Source organism: Cannabis sativa, chromosome X (assembly GCF_029168945.1).
Source record: "Cannabis sativa cultivar Pink pepper isolate KNU-18-1 chromosome X, ASM2916894v1, whole genome shotgun sequence".
Taxonomy (NCBI): Eukaryota; Viridiplantae; Streptophyta; class Magnoliopsida; order Rosales; family Cannabaceae; genus Cannabis; species Cannabis sativa.
In genome coordinates this window covers 32,923,330-32,944,201 of record NC_083610.1, presented here as the reverse complement: position 1 = coordinate 32,944,201, position 20,872 = coordinate 32,923,330, and the positions used below count along the sequence as shown (strand labels likewise).

The 20,872-nt window shown below is 31.8% G+C and overlaps 1 protein-coding gene across 1 annotated transcript; it reads left to right on the top strand.

Moving 5' to 3' along the window:
* The first annotated feature begins 15,283 nt into the window (after positions 1-15,283).
* Positions 15,284-20,329, top strand: LOC115712056 (amino acid permease 6). The gene is made up of 7 exons (XM_030640277.2): positions 15,284-15,752; positions 15,862-16,095; positions 16,368-16,461; positions 16,591-16,805; positions 16,930-17,072; positions 19,146-19,373; positions 19,500-20,329. The coding sequence occupies exons 1-7, from the start codon at positions 15,620-15,622 to the stop codon at positions 19,920-19,922; spliced, it is 1,470 nt and encodes a 489-aa protein (XP_030496137.1). The 5' UTR covers positions 15,284-15,619; the 3' UTR covers positions 19,923-20,329.
* The last annotated feature ends 543 nt before the right edge of the window (positions 20,330-20,872 follow it).

Below are 20,872 nucleotides of genomic sequence, written 5' to 3'. Positions count from 1 at the left end.
TGACGGCACAATAAACAGGATCAAGTATGTGAAAAGGGTTTCAGATGAATTTATACATTATGTACATATAATCATGAAATAAATCATGTGAACCATGCAACATTAAATGTTATTTCTGATCTATATTAATAAGTAAATCTGATTATATTGAAATGAGTTTTATTTAGGGCATAAAACCCAACACTATTCATGTTCATTGATTTATTAGTTAAGCCTACTTTTGGGTCAGGGTGATACGTATATTTTGGGAACATGATAGTATGATTGAGTGGGAGTGCTGAACATAAATATGGAATCTATAGCTTCTATTGGTGTATAGAAGTTAACTGATGATTCCCTTCGAGCTTAGCAAATAGAAGTAAATGGATGAGCTCTTGTTTAACTGACTAATTATTAGATCACTAAACACCATTTACAGGTAGCTAAGTGTTTTAAGGGGCAAAATACATTGAGGGGTGAGAATGGTAAAGAAATCCCATCTCGATGTAAATCATCTATATAGAGGATCTTTAAATCACAATAAGATTATAACAATGGTTAAATGAGATAGTATATTGGTATCGTGAAACATACAATATGCTCTATATAAGTCTGAGAGTGCAATTCTAAGTTCTAAGAGTGGATTCAACGAAGAATTAATAAGTAGGAATTTACTTGGTAAATTTGGTTCACTTATTGGAAGCTCAGCATATAGATCCATGGTCCCCATTCTAGTTGAGAACATTCTGCTTGTAAGACTCATTAATTGATTCGTGATTGATCAATTATAATTCTAAAGTTAGACTATGTCTAATTTTATGAATTTTCACTAAGCAGGGGTGAAATTGTAAGGAAAAGAGTTTTCTAGGTTTATTTATTTATTAATGGACTTTATATGTCTAATTAATAATTAAATTAAATGACAATATTATTTAATAATCTATTTTAGTTATTAAATAATTAGTTTTGGCATTTAAAAGGCTAGAATTGGAAAATTGGCGTTTTTGAGAAAATAGAGATAAAATTTGATAAAATTGCAAAATTAAGTGAGGCCCAATAACACCATATGGCCGGCCACTTAAAAGGCTTTTTCAAATTATTATTTTCATTATTTTAATGCCAAATAATTCTAAACCTAAACCTAGTAGTTGCCTATAAATAGAAAGTGATGGCTCAGTCACAACACATGCTTTTCATTAGCTTTCTGACAGAAATTTCTCTCTTCAGAAAACTGAGCCTTCCTCACTCTCTACCTTGGCCGAAATACCTCTCTCTCTTTTCCCTTCATCTTTTTCGTGACCACACACAGCAAGCAGTAACTCAATCATAGATTGGAAGACTGTGAAGGATCAAAGCTTGAAGAAGGAGGACATTCGGGCTCAGATCTTGATGATACTCTGCTACAGAAAGGAGTCAAGGGTTAGAGATCTGAGTGGAAGGAGACATTTATTCCGCTGCATCAATGTAAGGTTTTCTTAACTTTATACGTGTTTAATTTATCGTTTTAGAAAGTTCATATTTAGGATGTTAATAAACATACTTGTGAGTAGATCTAAGATCCTGGTAAAATAATTTCCAACAGTATCTATATCGTGGAACATATAGAGCGTTCTGTATGACTGAGAGTGCAATTCCAAGTTCTAAGAGTGGATTCAATAAGGAATTAATAAGTTAGGGAATTTACTTGGTAAATTCGGTTCGACTTATTGGAAGCTCGTTATATAGACCCATGGTCCCCATACTAGTTGAGACGATACTGCTTGTAAGACTCAGTTAATTGATTTTGATTAATCAATTATAATTCTAAAGTTAGACTATGTCTACTTTATGAATTTTCACTAAGCAAGGGCGAAATTGTAAAGAAAAGAGATTCTAGGTTTATTTATAATTAAGATACTTTATATGTCTAAATTAATAAATATATTAAATGGCAATATTATTTAATAATTATTTTAAGTTATTAAATAATTAGAATTGGCATTTAAATGGTTAAATTGGAAAATTGGTATTTTTGAGAAAATGGGAATGAAAAATAACAAAATGGGAAAGTTGCAAAGTGAGGCCTAATTTCCTTATATGGGCCGCCCACTATGCAAGAGGTTTACCATTTTATTTTTTCATTATTTTAATGCCATACAATTCTAACCTAAACCTAGAGGGCATTCTATAAATAGAAAGTAATGGCTTCAGGAAACAACACACAATTGCATCTCATTCTTTTCAGAGAGAATTCCTGAGCGCCACTTTCCTCTCTCTTTTCTTCTCTAAATTTCGAAATTCCTTGAGTGAATGAGTAGTGCCCACACACATCAAGTGGTACCTCAATCATAGTATGTAAGACTATGAAAAATCAGCATCAAAGAAGGAGAGAAGGAGATCTAGATTCATATCTTGATTATGCTCTGCTACAGAAAAGAATCAAGGGCTAGAGATCTGAATGGAAGGAGTCATAATATTCCGCTGCACCCAATGTAAGGTTTTCTTAAACTCTTATATGTTTATTTCATTGTTTTAGAATTCATATTAGGATGTTAATAAAACATACTTGGTAGTAAATCTAGATCCTGGTAAAATATTTCCAATACTATCTCCCAGGTGAAGGTAACTGAAGGGTACTCCTCAAATGTCTCAAATTGGGTAGATAGGAACAAACTAATTTTGAGTGGTCTGAAATCTCACGATCATCATATATTTATTCAACACATTCTACCAGTGAGTATCCGTTCTATTTTGCCTAAGAAAATTAGATATGCAATCACGAGGTTGTGTTTGTTCTTCAAATCTTTTTGCTGGAAAATGGTTGATGTGACTAAGTTAGAGAATCTCAAGTTAGAGATTGTGGAAGTTTTGTGTTATTTAGAATAATTTTTCCCGCCTTCCTTTTTTGACATAGTGGTTCACAGTGCATTTGGTGAGGGAGGTGAATTTTTGTAGACCTGTGTACTTTAGATGGATGTACCCATTTGAGCAATACATGAAAATCTTGAAGGGTTATGTCAAAAATAAAAGTAGGCATGAGGGTTGTATTGTTGAATCATACATTGTTGAAGAGACGATTAAATTTTTCTCAGACTACTTGTCAGAGGTTACAACTGTTGGCTCTTGCCCAACTCGGGTCGATAAGGTAGAGGGAGTAGGGGTGTTTCTCTTTGCAGTGTAAGCCACGCTGATCGTGAAAAAGTGTACCGACTTGTGTTGTAAAATATTGACAAGGTCCAACTGTACATTGAGTGAGTTTAAGTTAAATTTTCATAGTTAAAATAAAATAATAATATTCAATTGAAACTAAAAAAAATCCATCGAATACTTGAAGGGAACATTTTAATTGGATCAAGACCACTAATCCGACTAAGGCACGAAATCAAAAATATGTACAAGATGAACATTATCGAAATTTTAGTACATGATTAAAAAAAGATACTATTAACATTATTATTTGTTACACATCATATATTTATTTATCTTTGTTCACTAATCTACTTATATGTTGATAGGTATATGTAAAAATGTGTGAATCCTCGAGCAATGTATCCAACACACTTCTTTCCATATCAAAAGGCCATTCAGGTGATGTACACAAGTACCAATCATATTATATAAATAGTACTCAATTTTATACCCAAGCCAGTGATAAATCTAGAAAAACACAAAATAGTGATGTTATGATAGTTGTTAAGACTTTCTAAATATCTAGTTCAAAAGACAAAAATCCTATTGAATGTGACATGTCTTTTCACGGTGTAATTCAAGAATTTTAGGAATTAGATTATAGTAGTTTTTAGATCCATATTTTTATTTATGATTGGGTTAAGAGTGATAATAGGGTTAAAGACGATAAATTTACATTCAAGTTAGTGGACTTGAATCAAATTGGACACAAGTCTAATAGGTTTATAATGGTGTTCCAAGCCAATCAAGTGTTTTACATGAACGATCTATTAGATGCACGCTAGTCAATTGTCTTGACACTGCAATCAAAAGATTATGCTAATCAAGAGTCTAATGACGATGATCTCATGCTTAGAGACCAAATTCATTAAATCACTCCACCACCTATTGATGTCACTGTTAGGGACAATATCATATCATCTCGTGATGATGGTGAAGGATTATGGGTGAAAGAATTTATCAATACATGAGTCATCGAACACGTATTGGTATCAATACAGAATTTTGTATATTCTAATGTATGCTTTCAAATTTGTAGGATTATTCATCATGGAACCAGGTGGGGAAGATGAGTGGAGTGCTTGGTTAGATTATGATGGTGATGATGGTCCATCCGTGCCAAAAGGATATAGTGTTGATCTTGAACAATCATCCATGGAAGATGAATATAGTGTTGATCTTGAACAACCACCGTAGAAAAATACTCGCTAGAGAAGCAAACAGAGCGATATATCCAAAATGGCAGGAGAGGGAAAAAGTTGGAGGTTGAGTAAAATAATAACGGACAACACTGGGAAAAGGGAGGGACGACAAAAGTTACCCGAATTGGAGCATGGGTAGTTAATGTTCGACTTCGAGATATATCGTGGCCTAAAGTTAGTGAAGACATTAAAAACCAATTATGGAATGGCATAAAGGTAATATTAATTTTATTATTCGTGTTTTTAACTATTGATTATAATTTGTACTTAAAACTATGATTGTTAATTTTTTTAGGCTATGTTCGATGTACCGAAGATGGACAAGAAATCAACCATTTCAAAAGGTAGAGAGAGATGGAAGGATTGGAAAAATATCCTAATAAAAAGTATTTTTACATTCAAAGATGTGGCTCCCTAACTTCTCGATAAGCCACTGAAACTGTATGAAAGCATAATTGATTTGTAATAATGGAGAGAGTTTGTGGCTACGAGATTAAGTTCTAAATTTGGGGCGAGGAGAAAAAAGGCACAACGGAGCACGGAAAAATATATTTACAACCATTGCACCAGACGAGGTGGTGTAAGGATGGTTCAAAATAAATGGAAAAAGAGGCAAGCCGCCAAATTACCGATTTTGATAGATGTGAAACTTCACATTAACACGAAAGGTGAGGTGGAGGGCCCAGCTGCAAAAATCGTCAAATGGATTGTAACTTTAAAGTATAATTTTATTTATATTGTTATGTTTCACAATTTAATTCTATCTCTATTTGCTATATTTGTAGGACGACTTTCGTAAGCAAGTGGAAGACGGAGTTTTGCATGTGGAAGGGAAGAGGGACGTGTTAAGCATGGTGCTGGGATATATGAGCATGGTGGTCAGGATCGAGCCATGGGTTATGTCATCACCCAAACCAAATATTTCAACACTCCACGCCCTAAAAAGAAAAACAAGAATGGGTCAAACCAGGAATCATCAGATTTGGAAAGATGCATTTGTGAGACAGAGGAGAGCAACAGACAACTACAAGAGTAAATGGATGAGCTCCTTTGTCTAGTTCGTTCCCAGCATAGCAGCGTTGCGAGTACATCCCATGTGTATGGTTCTGGTGTTGGGGGAGCATTGAATGAACAAGCCCATGTTGACCTTAACTCCGATCCCGTAGCACAACAATCAAGTACTGTAAATGTCTCTACTCTACCAGATCCCATAGCACAACCATCAAGTGCTGCCAATGTCTCTACTCCATCACCACCACCACATTCCCAAAAGGTTTCTGCTCCACCAGCAACATTGCCACCTACTGGTGGTAGATCAAAAGAGGTAATCTTAATATTATTTTACGAATTGATCTAATGTAAAATTATAAATATGGTCAATTTTACAAACTAAATTATTGCTTGTCTGATTTGGATATGTAGACTTTTCTATGTTGGATGCACTGTCGGTTGGAGCCTAGTGGGATGGTATTAAAGGTTGCTTTGGGGCACATTGTGAAGGAGAAATGTTTGAAATATGGAAAGTTCTCGATTCACAATAATGAATACCTATACACAGATTATCGTTGGGTATTCATTGAAGAAGTCAATGTAGAGAATGCACTGCTTCCGTGTCCTATTACCCAAGATGCATTCACAAAAGTAGGTCAAGCTATAAAAAGTTACCTAGCATGGCCCAAAGACTATGTTACAACTGTTAAAAATACTTGGTATGTTTTAATTTTTTTACTTAACTTATTGTGTTTGTTGATTAATGAAATTTCTAACTTTATTGTTTTTTTTTTCCATATACATAGCCACCCACCAAGCAACTTCAGAAGCAACCTGTGAGGAGAAGCAGACAAGCCTCTGAAGGTTTACTCAGTCCTTAAACACAACCTCGAAAACACCCTAAGAGGTTGAGTAAGCCAACAAGTCATGATCGTTATGTCCAACCATGACAAACTATCTCAATCACTAACTTTTGAAACTCGGTGAAAAAGTGGTCGTTGTAGAGAATAATCCAATTCTGAGTTACAGAAGATTATTTTGGGGGTCGAAGATAACTCGATTTTCCTTCTAAAAAAGACATTCATAAATTCTACACCATGCAATACTTAGGAGTCCAACCTATAGCAGTTTGGTGCAAGTATGATTTCTAACTCTTAATAAACTTAATAATTTTCTTTTGACAGTGACGGTTATTAATTATGTCTTTATATCATGCACATGAAAGAGCGATTCCTGGGTATCAATGGATTAAACAGAATATATGAATTTTTGAATTCTAGTGCCATTGCCATTGAAGCCAAAGTTGATAGTATCTATTGTCAAGCACTAGTCACGCGTATGACCAAAATGACCAATCCGGATAAATGGGTTATTGTCCCTTATAATAATCCGTAAGTAGAATTAGAATGAATGATTTCATAATTTATAACTCTTCATAATATATATTATTATGTACTAACAATTTTACACATATTTTTGTGTGCAGACAAATGTTCATTGGATGCTTATACTAATCCAACTAAGTACGCAGACGGTGGCGTACTTAGATTCCAACAATGGTGATGTACCAGATGATTTGAAATTTATTATTTTTACGTAAGTTCTATATCCAACATCACAATATGTAAGCGTGTTTTATATTTAAATTTATATGCTAACTTTACTTTTTGTGTGAATCGTTTACCATTTACAATCAAATGACAAGACGGCATAATAGACCTATCCAGTGGATAACTCCTATATGTCCAGAACAAACAGACGACAAATAATGTGGATACTGTTGGTAATATTTTACCAGGATCTAGATTTACTAACAAGTATGTTGAATTAACATCCTAAATATAAATTCTCTAAAACAATGAAATAAATACATAAAGGTTTAAGAAAACCTTACATTAATTGCAGCGGAATAATGTGACTCCTTTCGTTCAAGATCTCTAGCCCTTGATTCCTTTCTGTAGCAGAGCATTATCAAGATATGAACCTGGATCTCTTTCTCTCGTTCGAGTTTGGTTACCACCGTCTTACTCACTATGATTGAGTACTTAAATTGCTATGTGTGGGCATGTCACTCATTCACTATAGGTTCGAATGGTGAAGAACAATAAAGTAGGTTAAAATCACTAAGGAAGAACTCTCTCATCTAGGTTGGTTGAATAGTCAGGTTGACATTAGTTGGATGAGTGAGAGTATCATGTTCCTTTTATAGTGTTTCAACTAGGGCTTAGGACTGAATTATATGGATTAAAGAAGAATAAAATATTGGAAAAAAATCACTTCTAGGCCGTACACTCAATGGACCAGTCTCTAGTTAGATTTTTCCCACTTTATTTCAACCACTTATTCTTCTTTTCAATAATACTATATTTTCCAATTCAATCCTATAAATGCCAAAACTATTTATATAATAATTATAATTAATTACTAAATAAAATTTTCATTTATGTAATTTATTAATTAGACCATACAGAGTCTCTCAATTAAGAAATTGACCCAAAAACTTCTTTTCTTCACAATTAAGCCCTTGCTTAGTGAAAATTCATATATAAGACATAGTCTAATTTTAAAATTATAATTGATTAATCAAAATCAATTAACTGAGTCTGCAAACAGTAATATCTCAACTAGTGAGGGGACCATGGGCCTATATAACCGAGCTTTCAATAAGTAGAACTAGAATTCACCAAGTAAATTCTCTAACTTATAATTCCGCCTTGCACCACTATAGATTTAGAATTGAATAACACTCTCAACTATATAGAACGCTCTATATGTACCACGATATAGATACGTTATGATTATCTATTGTTACAATCCTAAAAGTCAAAGATCCTCTATAGATAATCTACACTGAATAGGGACAACTTTACCGTTCTACCCTTCAATGTATTTTATCCTTAAAACACTTAGCTACCTATAAATGATACTTCAGTAAATAAATATAATTACTGAAGTGAGGCCTCAATCATTTATCTCTATTCAGCCAAGCTCGAAGGAAATCATCGTTTCACTTTTAAATACTTATAGAAACTATAGATTCCATATCTATGATCAGTACTCCCACTCAATTGAACTACTATGTCCTTAATCTGCATGTCACGAGAAGATCCAATTGGTCGACTTTAACGAACAAATTGAAGAACATAAATAATACAACTAAATTGAACCTAACAATATCAGGATTAAGATTTATAGACCTAAGATCAACCATTGACATTGACTTAGAAAGATATAAAGGTAAGTTTATGATATCTTATCTAAGATCAATATCAGTCCTTTCCAATGTATACTCCATACATTCGATACTAGTAAACTTTGACAATGTCCTGGAAAGGACATAACACTTATCCAAGGTTTAAGTATACCTAATCGTTGATTATCATGTCAGTCTAAATTCAATCAACTAACAAATTATGGGAATTAAACTTTTTGAACATATAATCATGATTATATTCTACTATGCTGACGACACTATAATCATGAACAAATATATACATATTTATATATGTTCTGAACTTAATAGAATTTATACATTAAATATAATCATGAAATAAATCATGTGAACCATGGAACATAGAATGATTTATGATCTTTATTAATTAGTAAATCTGATTATATTAAAATAGATTTTATTTAGGGCACAAGACCCAACAGATACTACATCATGAAATCCATTGAAAGTTTCATGACCGTAGAAGATCTAATAATAGAATTGACACAACTGGTAAAAAAAATAATAAGTATTATAATAATATTATTCTTTATTAAATAGCATATGATAATAGGTCTTTACTAATTAATATATACCTTTGGTTCTCCACGTCGTACACAAATGACGAGATAAATGTTATATGTGATCGGTGGATTCTTTACGTGAAAGCGGAAGCGGATCGATGTTGCCTTGTTAATCCGTGTATAGATCTCAATTTATTGTTACTATAGATTTGTAAATATATTTAGATGATTATTAATGTTAATTTAATTATTGTTACTACATAAATTTGTAAATATATTTAAATAATATTAATGTTAGTTTAATTATTGTTACTATATATTTGCAAAAAATTTAAAAATTAATGCAGGAGAAAAAATGGTAGAAAATTTACATTTTCCCCCTATTTTTCCAATATAATGATTGAAAAAAAAAGTCGCTCAAATATACATTTTAAACTTGAAAATTGTTACCTGTACTATATGGCACGGATTAAAACTGTCGCCTATGCTTAGGTATAGGCGACGATACATAACCGTGCCCTATACTATAAGAAACTGTTTATAGGGGACGATTTTAAACTGTCGCCTATAATATAGGCAGGGCCGACACTGAGTTGAAATGAGCCATAGCTAAAAAGTATTTTTTGAGCCCTTACTATATAGATAAATAGTATTTTTAAAAATTATTAAAAATATATGTATATTTTTAAAAGGTAATTTTTTTATTTGGACCCCTAAAATAAGTGGGCCCTAGGCGCGGGCCTAGTCTGCCTATGGTTAGGGCCGGCCCTGAGTATAGGACTTGGTTATAAACTGTCGCCTATACCTAAGCATAGGCGACAGTTTTAAACTGTGAGGAAGTTCAAATTGGCGAGTGTTTCAAACTCTCGCCTATTCCGTCCATTTTGCGACGGTCGTATAATCCTAAAAGTCAAAGATCCTCTATAGATAATCTACACTGAATAGGGACAACTTTACCGTTCTACCCTTCAATGTATTTTATCCTTAAAACACTTAGCTACCTATAAATGATACTTCAGTAAATAAATATAATTACTGAAGTGAGGCCTCAATCATTTATCTCTATTCAGCCAAGCTCGAAGGAAATCATCGTTTCACTTTTAAATACTTATAGAAACTATAGATTCCATATCTATGATCAGTACTCCCACTCAATTGAACTACTATGTCCTTAATCTGCATGTCACGAGAAGATCCAATTGGTCGACTTTAACGAACAAATTGAAGAACATAAATAATACAACTAAATTGAACCTAACAATATCAGGATTAAGATTTATAGACCTAAGATCAACCATTGACATTGACTTAGAAAGATATAAAGGTAAGTTTATGATATCTTATCTAAGATCAATATCAGTCCTTTCCAATGTATACTCCATACATTCGATACTAGTAAACTTTGACAATGTCCTGGAAAGGACATAACACTTATCCAAGGTTTAAGTATACCTAATCGTTGATTATCATGTCAGTCTAAATTCAATCAACTAACAAATTATGGGAATTAAACTTTTTGAACATATAATCATGATTATATTCTACTATGCTGACGACACTATAATCATGAACAAATATATACATATTTATATATGTTCTGAACTTAATAGAATTTATACATTAAATATAATCATGAAATAAATCATGTGAACCATGGAACATAGAATGATTTATGATCTTTATTAATTAGTAAATCTGATTATATTAAAATAGATTTTATTTAGGGCACAAGACCCAACAGATACTACATCATGAAATCCATTGAAAGTTTCATGACCGTAGAAGATCTAATAATAGAATTGACACAACTGGTAAAAAAATTAATAAGTATTATAATAATATTATTCTTTATTAAATAGCATATGATAATAGGTCTTTACTAATTAATATATACCTTTGGTTCTCCACGTCGTACACAAATGACGAGATAAATGTTATATGTGATCGGTGGATTCTTTACGTGAAAGCGGAAGCGGATCGATGTTGCCTTGTTAATCCGTGTATAGATCTCAATTTATTGTTACTATAGATTTGTAAATATATTTAGATGATTATTAATGTTAATTTAATTATTGTTACTACATAAATTTGTAAATATATTTAAATAATATTAATGTTAGTTTAATTATTGTTACTATATATTTGCAAAAAATTTAAAAATTAATGCAGGAGAAAAAATGGTAGAAAATTTACATTTTCCCCCTATTTTTCCAATATAATGATTGAAAAAAAAAGTCGCTCAAATATACATTTTAAACTTGAAAATTGTTACCTGTACTATATGGCACGGATTAAAACTGTCGCCTATGCTTAGGTATAGGCGACGATACATAACCGTGCCCTATACTATAAGAAACTGTTTATAGGGGACGATTTTAAACTGTCGCCTATAATATAGGCAGGGCCGACACTGAGTTGAAATGAGCCATAGCTAAAAAATATTTTTTGAGCCCTTACTATATAGATAAATAGTATTTTTAAAAATTATTAAAAATATATGTATATTTTTAAAAGGTAATTTTTTTATTTGGACCCCTAAAATAAGTGGGCCCTAGGCGCGGGCCTAGTCTGCCTATGGTTAGGGCCGGCCCTGAGTATAGGACTTGGTTATAAACTGTCGCCTATACCTAAGCATAGGCGACAGTTTTAAACTGTGAGGAAGTTCAAATTGGCGAGTGTTTCAAACTCTCGCCTATTCCGTCCATTTTGTGACGGTCGTATAAGTGACGATTATAGAAATCGACGAGAGTACTTTATCCGACTGTTTAAAAATGTTGGAAAAAACCAATTTCGTAGTAGTGCGGAGAGAGAGAGAGGGGGATCATTCACCATGGATATACATACATATATATACAGAGAGAGAGAGTCGACGTTGGCCTACTCGTTCAATGGTGGTTTGGAGTGGTCTGAGAGAGATGTTGACGGAGAAGAAGAGAGAGAGAGAGGTAATCGTGATGAGAATATTTTGTGCGGGTGAGAATGGAAAAGGAGAGTTGTAAGATTTCATTAAATGGACTGTTGGCTTCCGAAAAAAAAAAATAATGGTGACCCTTCATAATCGACGAGAATGTCCAAAAAATATATACCGTTTTTTAGTTTTCTTGACAATGACCTTTTTAAATCGACAAAAACTCTTTATGACCGTTATAGACCGATGATATACTATAGCCATCAGTTTAAAATAGTCACTTAATTTTATTCACATCGGTCCTTTAAAAAATCCAATTTTGTGATTGACGAGAATTCCCTCTTTTATGGTAGTAGTAATAGTAACACTCTTGGAACAATTTTTCATTCATTCAATACAGAATTATTTCTGTTCATTTTGCTTCATAGCATTCTTATCTTGTTTTTCTATTAGCTAACTCTATGCCAAAGAATTCTTATTCTTTTCTGTTTAGCCACAAAACTGTGCGTCATAACTGTATCAACCATATCCAAATATTTTATTTTCAAATCAAACGGCCTAATTCATAATCAATATAAAATTACTTATTCGCTGAAGAAAAATATTGATTTTCAGTAGCCAAAATATATAACTAATAATCAAAGAGATAATGCTACTTATTTCTTACCTAAATATTAGTGGGTTTGGTTATTGGGATTAAAACATTGAACAGAAAGGTATAAGAGCATCTCCAAAGAGACACTAAATTTGGTGTTACACTATCACCAAATTTGGTGTCAAAAATTATTTCTACTCCAACCACAACACCAAAAATTACACTAAAAAAATATTCCTTATTATTATATTAATTTTTTAATAAATTTAAAAAATAATATCATATTAATTTTAATATGTGTTCAATTTTAAAAATTATTTTTATTGTTTAATATAAAAAAATAAAAAAATATAATAAATTTTTTCTTAAATTCTAATTAAAAAGAAAAATAATTTATGATATTCACATTTAAATTTACACAAAAATAAATATTATAAGGTGCTTTTACAATGTATTCTTCTAAATAAAAGAGTCACGCAACAGAAAGTTTGAATTTTATTTTCGGCATGTTAAATTTTTTTAATTTTTTTAAAATTTTGCAAGATGTTTTAAATAACTATAATGTACACGACCATAAAAAAAAAAGACTAAACAAGTCTCCCGAATGCCGAAACAGGTAGGAGTAAATCAGTGCACCACTTTTAAAGAAGTGCTTTATTTTCGGCGTATTAAATTTTTCTAAATTTTTTTAAATTTTACAGGATGTCTTAAATAATTATAATATACACTACTATATAAAAAAAATAGACTAAAAAAGTTTGTTGGGTGCCGAAATAAATAGGAGTAGATTCGTACATCACTTTTAAAAATGTGTATTAAAAAATTTCCCAAAAAATAATTCTTAATTTTACAAATATAATAATATAAATATATATAAATATTAATTAAATTATTAAAAAAACTAAAAAAAAAAAAAGGCATGCCGTGGCTACAGTGCACGGCATATATGCCGTGCACTGTAGACAAACCCTCAATTTGCAGTCACAATTGCTGCCTCCTTGGATCAATCATCAACACCAAAGTATCAATTTGCCGCCTCCTTGGAGTTGGCCTAAGAGAGTGTAATTTTAGACGAATATATTTATATTTATATTTATATATATAATATTGTCATAGTTATATTTAGTAGAAGAATAATTTGCGGCATAAATACTTAAATTTAACTCTCAGTTGCAAATAAATACTTAACTTTAATTTTTGGCGGTAATAATACCTAAGTTATAATTCTGGAACTTTTGTAGGTACCTAATTGTTAATTTTTAAGTAAATTGCCACGTGGCAATTCCTAATTGGTCAAAGTCATTAAATTTTATTTTATTTTTTTAAAAAAATTAAATATACCAATAAGAAAATGACACGTGGATAATGACATAATATTTAACGGTTAGATACCTACAGAGTTCCAAAAATTATAACTTAGGTATTATTACCGCCAAAAATTAAACTTAGGTATTTATTTGCAACTGATGAGAGTTAAACTTAGGTATTTATACCGCAAATTACTCTTTAGAAGAATATTGTTTTGAGGCACCTATCTAATACCATTTAATACCTGTATATATAATTTAATAATTTGGCCTTACAGAAAAAAAGGTTAATTATGATTTTTTTCCTTAAATTTTAACATGTACTAAATTATGCCTCTAAATTTTTCTAACACTTACAAATTCCCCTTGAACTATTGAGATTGATAGATTTAAGGACTTTTGTCTAATTTCATTCAATTTTACTATTTCAGTGATTGTTTATGTACTAACCATGCTCCCCAAATTTTGATATCTACTAAATCATGTCCCTCGAACTTTGACATGTAGTAAATTATGCCCTTGAACTTTCATCCACGTTAGACTTTTTTTTTAACAAAATTGAACAAAAGTCCTTAAATTCAACAATCTCAATAGTTCAGGAGATATTTTTAATGACCTTAAAAATTCAAGAGGTATAATTTAGTACATGTCAAAATTCAAGGGATAAAAATCCTAATTAGCCAAAAAAAAAAAAGAATATGTGAGAGCTGATACTGTTGGCCAGTGGGACACCATACAATGCCATTTAGTAATGCTCTATTTAGAAGCAATATCAATAAATATATATAAATAAATAAAAAACAAAAAAAAACATACATTTAGAGATTTTGTTTTTGATTTTTTTTTTGTTGAAATGGTATTACTATTAATTTTGTCTAGATATTGTTATTAGGTGAAATTATTATATTTTATAATTGTTATTAAATTAAATAATATTAAAGAGTGTTATAAATAATCTTTTATTATAATTTTTTAGTCAATTTTCGTAGTGAATCATTTTAAAATTTTCATGGTGGTATTCTTATATTAATATTTATAACACTATTCTTGTAAATTTTTAAATAGTTTACAGTGCCAAAGATACATTTGAAGTTTTTTGAATGTGTGTGATACGTAAACTGAAATATCAGGAACTCTATTTTCGGTATTGTAAATTATTTAGAATTTTTAAAAATTTTACAGAGATAATACTGTAACTATAACAAATACCGCTCTAAAAAAATTTGAAAAAAATATATTCTAACATGTGATTTCAAGCGTGTAAATTGATTAAAAAATTGTAATACAAAGTTATAATTAGCTTCTCACTAATATTAAATGTTAAGTGTGCATTTTAGCATTTTTTTTTCTATTTCAAGAAATTAGATATATATAATTAGAGAGAGAGAGAGAGAGAGAGAGAGAGAGAGAGAGAGAGAGAGAGAGAGAGAGAGAGAGAGAGAGAGATAAGTAGTAGTGCACCACTTGTAAGGTGATTAATTTAGCTTACATGTTTTCCTGTTTCACGCAAAGCAAAGTCATTTTGACTTGATTCTTTCTTACCCACCATTTACTTCCCCACTTTTTCTCTTCTATATTACACTTATGTCCCAACCCTCCGGTTTCCTCATTCAAATATATACCACTCTCTAGAGTCATTTCCTACTCACATTTGCTCTCAAACAAAACTCAAAGAGAGAGAGAGAGAAAGACAGAAAAACCCACTAACTAGTACTACTTCTACTCTACTCCTACGATGGCCAAAGAGTTTCAGAAGAACCCAATGTTCATAGAACAAAATCATCCACAACCTCACCACAATTCTGCCGTTATAGAAAACGGTGACTTTCGTAAGAACGTTGATGAAGATGGCCGCCCCAAAAGAAGTGGTATCTACTCAATACTCAAATTCCCCATTTACCTTTTAATTTTATTAGTTTCAGGGCTTATTATGTATATATATTTATGATTTAATTTTGTTACATAATAATAATGAAGGGACATGGGTAACGGCGAGCGCACATATCATCACGGCGGTGATTGGATCGGGAGTACTGTCGTTGGCGTGGGCCAATGCTCAGTTGGGTTGGGCTGCAGGCCCAGCTGTTTTGATGGCCTTTTCTTTCATCACCTATTTCACTTCTACTCTTCTAGCCGACTGCTACAGGGCCCCAGACCCCGTTACCGGGAAGAGAAATTATACCTACATGGCCGCCGTGAAAGCCTACTTAGGTATAAATAAATAAATAAAATAACATTGGATATTGTCCATAAAAATGAAACCTCGTTCAAAACGAGAATACACAATGTTTTTTAAAAATAATTAAAAAAAAATGTATATCATATTTAATGTGTTGTGATTCCCAATAGTATTATAATTCATTTCCCTATGCGGCAAAAGTAAATATTATCACTCTTTTTTAAAGAAAGTAGAAAGAAATTTTAGAAGGATTCTTAGATAGGTTCAAAAAATATTAATGGGGTTGTGATTTTTATTTGGGCAGGTGGGAGAAAAGTACAGCTTTGTGGGTTGGCTCAGTATGGTAATTTGGTTGGAATAACAGTCGGTTACACTATTACTGCCTCTATCAGCATGGTGTAAGTCAACTTTGTGTTACTCAATACATATTTTACGTTACATATTAATTAATTACTAGAGTGGTAGTTATAGTAATTTTGGTTTGTTATGATTAATTTATTGAAATGAAAAAACCAATAATATTTCAGGGCTGTAAAAAGGTCGAATTGCTTTCACAAAGAGGGTCACTCGGCTAAATGTTCAATCTCAAATTACCCGTTTATGATAATATTTGCTTGCATCCAAATTATTCTGAGTCAAATACCGAATTTTCATGATCTTTCTTGGCTCTCTATACTCGCTGCTGTTATGTCCTTCGCTTACTCTCTTATCGGAGTTGGACTCTCCATCGCTAAAGTTGTAGGTAAGTAATAGATTATTAATCTGCAGAATATTAATTAATTAATGTGTGGTTCGAATATTAATACAAATATATTCACTTTTTTTTTTTTTTGCAAAAATAATTGAATAATGAATGACAAATGAAGGGGGGACGCATGTGAAGACAACCTTAACGGGAGTGGAAGTTGGGATAGACGTTACAGGATCGGAGAAAGTTTGGAGGACTTTCCAAGCCATTGGAGATATTGCCTTTGCTTATGCCTTTTCAACTGTTCTCATTGAAATACAGGTAAAACTAAAACCTTTTCTAGTCCCTATTCAAAAGAAGCTTAAGACATACATATTTATATAAAAATTGAAGTATATATCTATCGTTAATATTCGTATTTTTTATGGAATGAACTATGGAGGTCTTTTTCTATTTCTTTCCAAACTTTAGTGAACCAACCTTTTATTATTATATGTGCCTATGTACGCTCTCTTTTACTATAAATGCGATGCATGCCTTTTATATTATTGCAATTTGCATGCAATATTGGGAAATCGTCCTGTCAGATAAAGTAAAGCACTCAAGATGAAAAGGAATTTTACATATTCTTCTTCTTTACCTATAACATATATATTAATTTAAAGACTTTATTTTTATTTTTTAGTGTGTTATATAATATTTATTATGCACATATGTGTAGAAAGATGTAACCTTTTTTTTTTAAAAAAAAATAAATACTTATTATAAGAACTTCACATGGCCAAACACCACCGTGTGTCTCTGGGCAGCAAAGTCAGTTTTTATGTTTGTGCATAATATACCTCTCAAAAGACAACTAAAAGAAGTAAGAACAACTGTTACAAACACGTGGCTTGTATTCTTGTAGGAGAAAAACATACTTAAATATGCATATTATTACGGATAACACTTATCAATACAACAGTGTATTAATTCCACCTCGTAAGCATCCGTAGCTGGTGCACATGCACATATATATAGGTAGATATTGGGTCAATCCTTTTTTGTCTGCACCCTCTAAAGAAGTAGAAAAATAATTTATAAGACATATCAATAATGTAGAGCAACAATAAATATATTATTTTGACTAAGACATTCATTTTAATATACATATATTGGAATGTGTGCCATGCTGAGCAGTTAGTGTCGGCATAGCAATGCATGCTGGTTTTTGGAGGATATATAACATTATTTGCTAGGTGTCACAAAACCAATAGTTGCTTGTTTAGATAGGTATTTACATGTATGTATAATATGCAACAATTATACAAGTACAACCCCATTAGTATTGATAACAATTGTTTGTTTGTATAAAATTTATGTGGTTTAGCACAATATAATAGTTGTGTGTTGTGGGGTCGAAGCTACTCTTGTCCTGTGACTGTTCTAGAGCAAGTTGCCAATTGGGGGTAGTGAGGGGTTTGATTGAAACCTGTCCATGTCCTCAATAAATCTGATTGAGCTTAACCAAAATAATGTAATGTAATTAAAAATACCTGTGGGGCCCACTTGTCAGTTTTGTAATTGTTAGGCATGCAATATTTTGGAACGAGATACAGCCGATGAAGACAGATAGAAGAAACTAGAATGCAAACAAAAGACTATCACATGATAAAATCGTTTGATGTTACTGTTTTTTTTTTAATAATTTTGAAAAGAGATTATTATATTGTTTCATTGAGATTGGGAGTCATCTTGTGTGATGGGGCTTTGGTAACTTCTGGTTCGTGAATGCGAAAGAAGTGAAAATCACTTAATTATAAAGATTTTGTTTTCCTAGCCTGTTCAATACACACAAAAGAAACAAACAAAAACTTTCATTACATTATTATTATTATTATTATTATTATTATTATTATTATTATTATTTTTTGGTATAAAACTTTATAAGATTCCCAGTGGACCATCCGAAGTGGACCAAGGAAGTCCAATATTTGGGCCACTGAATATGTTGGACTTTTCCAAAAAGAAATTTAGAATTGTTTCCCCTTTTCTTCTCCTCCATCCTTTTCCTTTCTTTGAGTGCATTATTATATATACCTTTTACCAACTTTACATGCAACTATTTTCCTCTTGTCAAATTCTCCACCCTCTTTACGATTCGTCACATCTTTATTTGAATTCACTTTATCAAATAATCAAACATCTCTCACCATGGCCCCCACACAATGGACTCCAAAAACCCCCCAATACTAAAATTACTCACAAATAACATAAAATAAATACACTTTTATATATCTAACAAGTATATATATGACCCAATACGAATTACGAATTGGGTTATTCAGGCTTGAAGCCCAACCCAAATAGTAAAATATAAGTTGAATCTTATCATTATGTGTGTGCAAATTACAGGACACGTTGAGATCAAGCCCACCAGAAAACAGGAGTATGAAAAAGGCAACTTTTGCTGGAATTATGACTACAACGACTTTCTATATTCTATGCGGTTGTGTTGGTTATGCAGCATTTGGAAATAACGCACCAGGAAATTTCCTCACTGGATTTGGGTTCTATGAACCATTTTGGTTGATCGATTTGGCCAACGTTTGCATTGCCATTCATCTTATTGGTGCCTATCAGGTAAAATTGTGTGAATCACATATATTAGTTTCTCTTATGCATAATTTCTTATGATAAAAACAACAACAACAACATCATCATCAGAATGTGATTTCCCAACTTTATTAATTTTATTATCATTTCCAGGTGTTCTGTCAGCCCATATACGGACTCGTAGAAGGATTCTGCAATAAACGCTGGCCAGAAAACAAGTTCATATCGCGTGAGTATGCCATGAACATTCCATTCCATGGTGTCTACTATTTGAGCCCCTTCAAGTTGGTGTGGAGAACCGCATACGTTGTAGTGACGACATTAGTAGCTATGATATTCCCTTTCTTCAACGACTTCTTGGGTCTCCTTGGAGCAGCATCGTTTTGGCCGTTGACTGTTTACTTCCCCATTGAAATGCATATTGTTCAGTCAAAAATACCCAAGTATTCATTCAGATGGAATATGCTCAAGATCTTGAGCGGTGCCTGTTTGATTGTGTCCATTGTCGCTGCTGCCGGATCTATTCAAGGCTTGGCCACAGATGTCAAGACATATAAGCCATTCAAAACACAATGATCCATCACAATAGCCTTAGCTAGTTGTCCCCAACGGTGTGTGTAGTTTCTTCCCTCTCAGTATTAAAAAAAAAAACCATAAAAATTATTATTATTATTATAAAATACCTTACCTGCAAGTCTGTATGTTATCTTCAATACCAATGCTGTAAGGTCTTAGTCTGCTGATCAATGTTAGTATTATTCGTCAGAAGAAAAATTGCAAAACAAAATTTCTTCAATATAAGACTTTTACTTCTACAATAACTCTTAATTGCGACGTTTTTCATCAACCAGCCTAGAAAAAATGAAATCAAATAAAGAATAGAAAAACTGTGAAAAAATGAGAGGAACTATTTCTAGTCCCTATTCAAAAGAAGCTTAAGACCTACTATTAATGTGCAGCTAATAAGGACTGATTCACATGAAGATGGTAGATGTCCATTTTCTTATTTGTGTTTAATGTTCAAGATTAAAACCCAAATGAATATTCACTTAAAACACTATTTTAAAGGTGCATGTTGAACACTACTTCCTCTAAACAAAATAGTGCATGTTAAACACTTGGGCTCTTTTGGTACACCGATATATTGTATTGTATTGCATTGATTAGTATTGTGTTGGGTTATATTGTATTGTATTAGTATTATTTAGGGTTATTTGCGGCAAAACCTCCTAAAGTGGATAGGTTTTTGCAACTAACTTCCTAATCTAAAATTTTGGTGGTAAAACTACTTAAACCACTAGTCCGTTAGCAATTAGCCATTTCCATCCATTTTTGGCTGTTAAGTGCCATGTTGGAATGTCCACGTGTACACAGTGTACACGTGGCACAATTTTATTGGTCCACCTAAAAAATTAATATAAAAAAATAAAAAAAAATAATTATTTAAAATTAAAAAAAAATTATAAATAAAAAATTAAATAATTTTTTTTCTTTTTTTTTTGTCCTTTCTTTCTTTTTCTTTTTCT

What these genes read in the sequence shown, in the direction of transcription:
- LOC115712056 (XM_030640277.2), top strand. Translation starts at nt 15,620, where the DNA reads ATGGCCAAAGAGTTTCAGAAGAACCCAATGTTCATAGAACAAAATCAT. An exon ending in TGGCCGCCCCAAAAGAAGTG is followed by an intron (nt 15,753 to 15,861) that starts GTATCTACTCAA and finishes ATAATAATGAAG; the next exon opens with GGACATGGGTAACGGCGAGC. An exon ending in ACTGCCTCTATCAGCATGGT is followed by an intron (nt 16,462 to 16,590) that starts GTAAGTCAACTT and finishes ATAATATTTCAG; the next exon opens with GGCTGTAAAAAGGTCGAATT.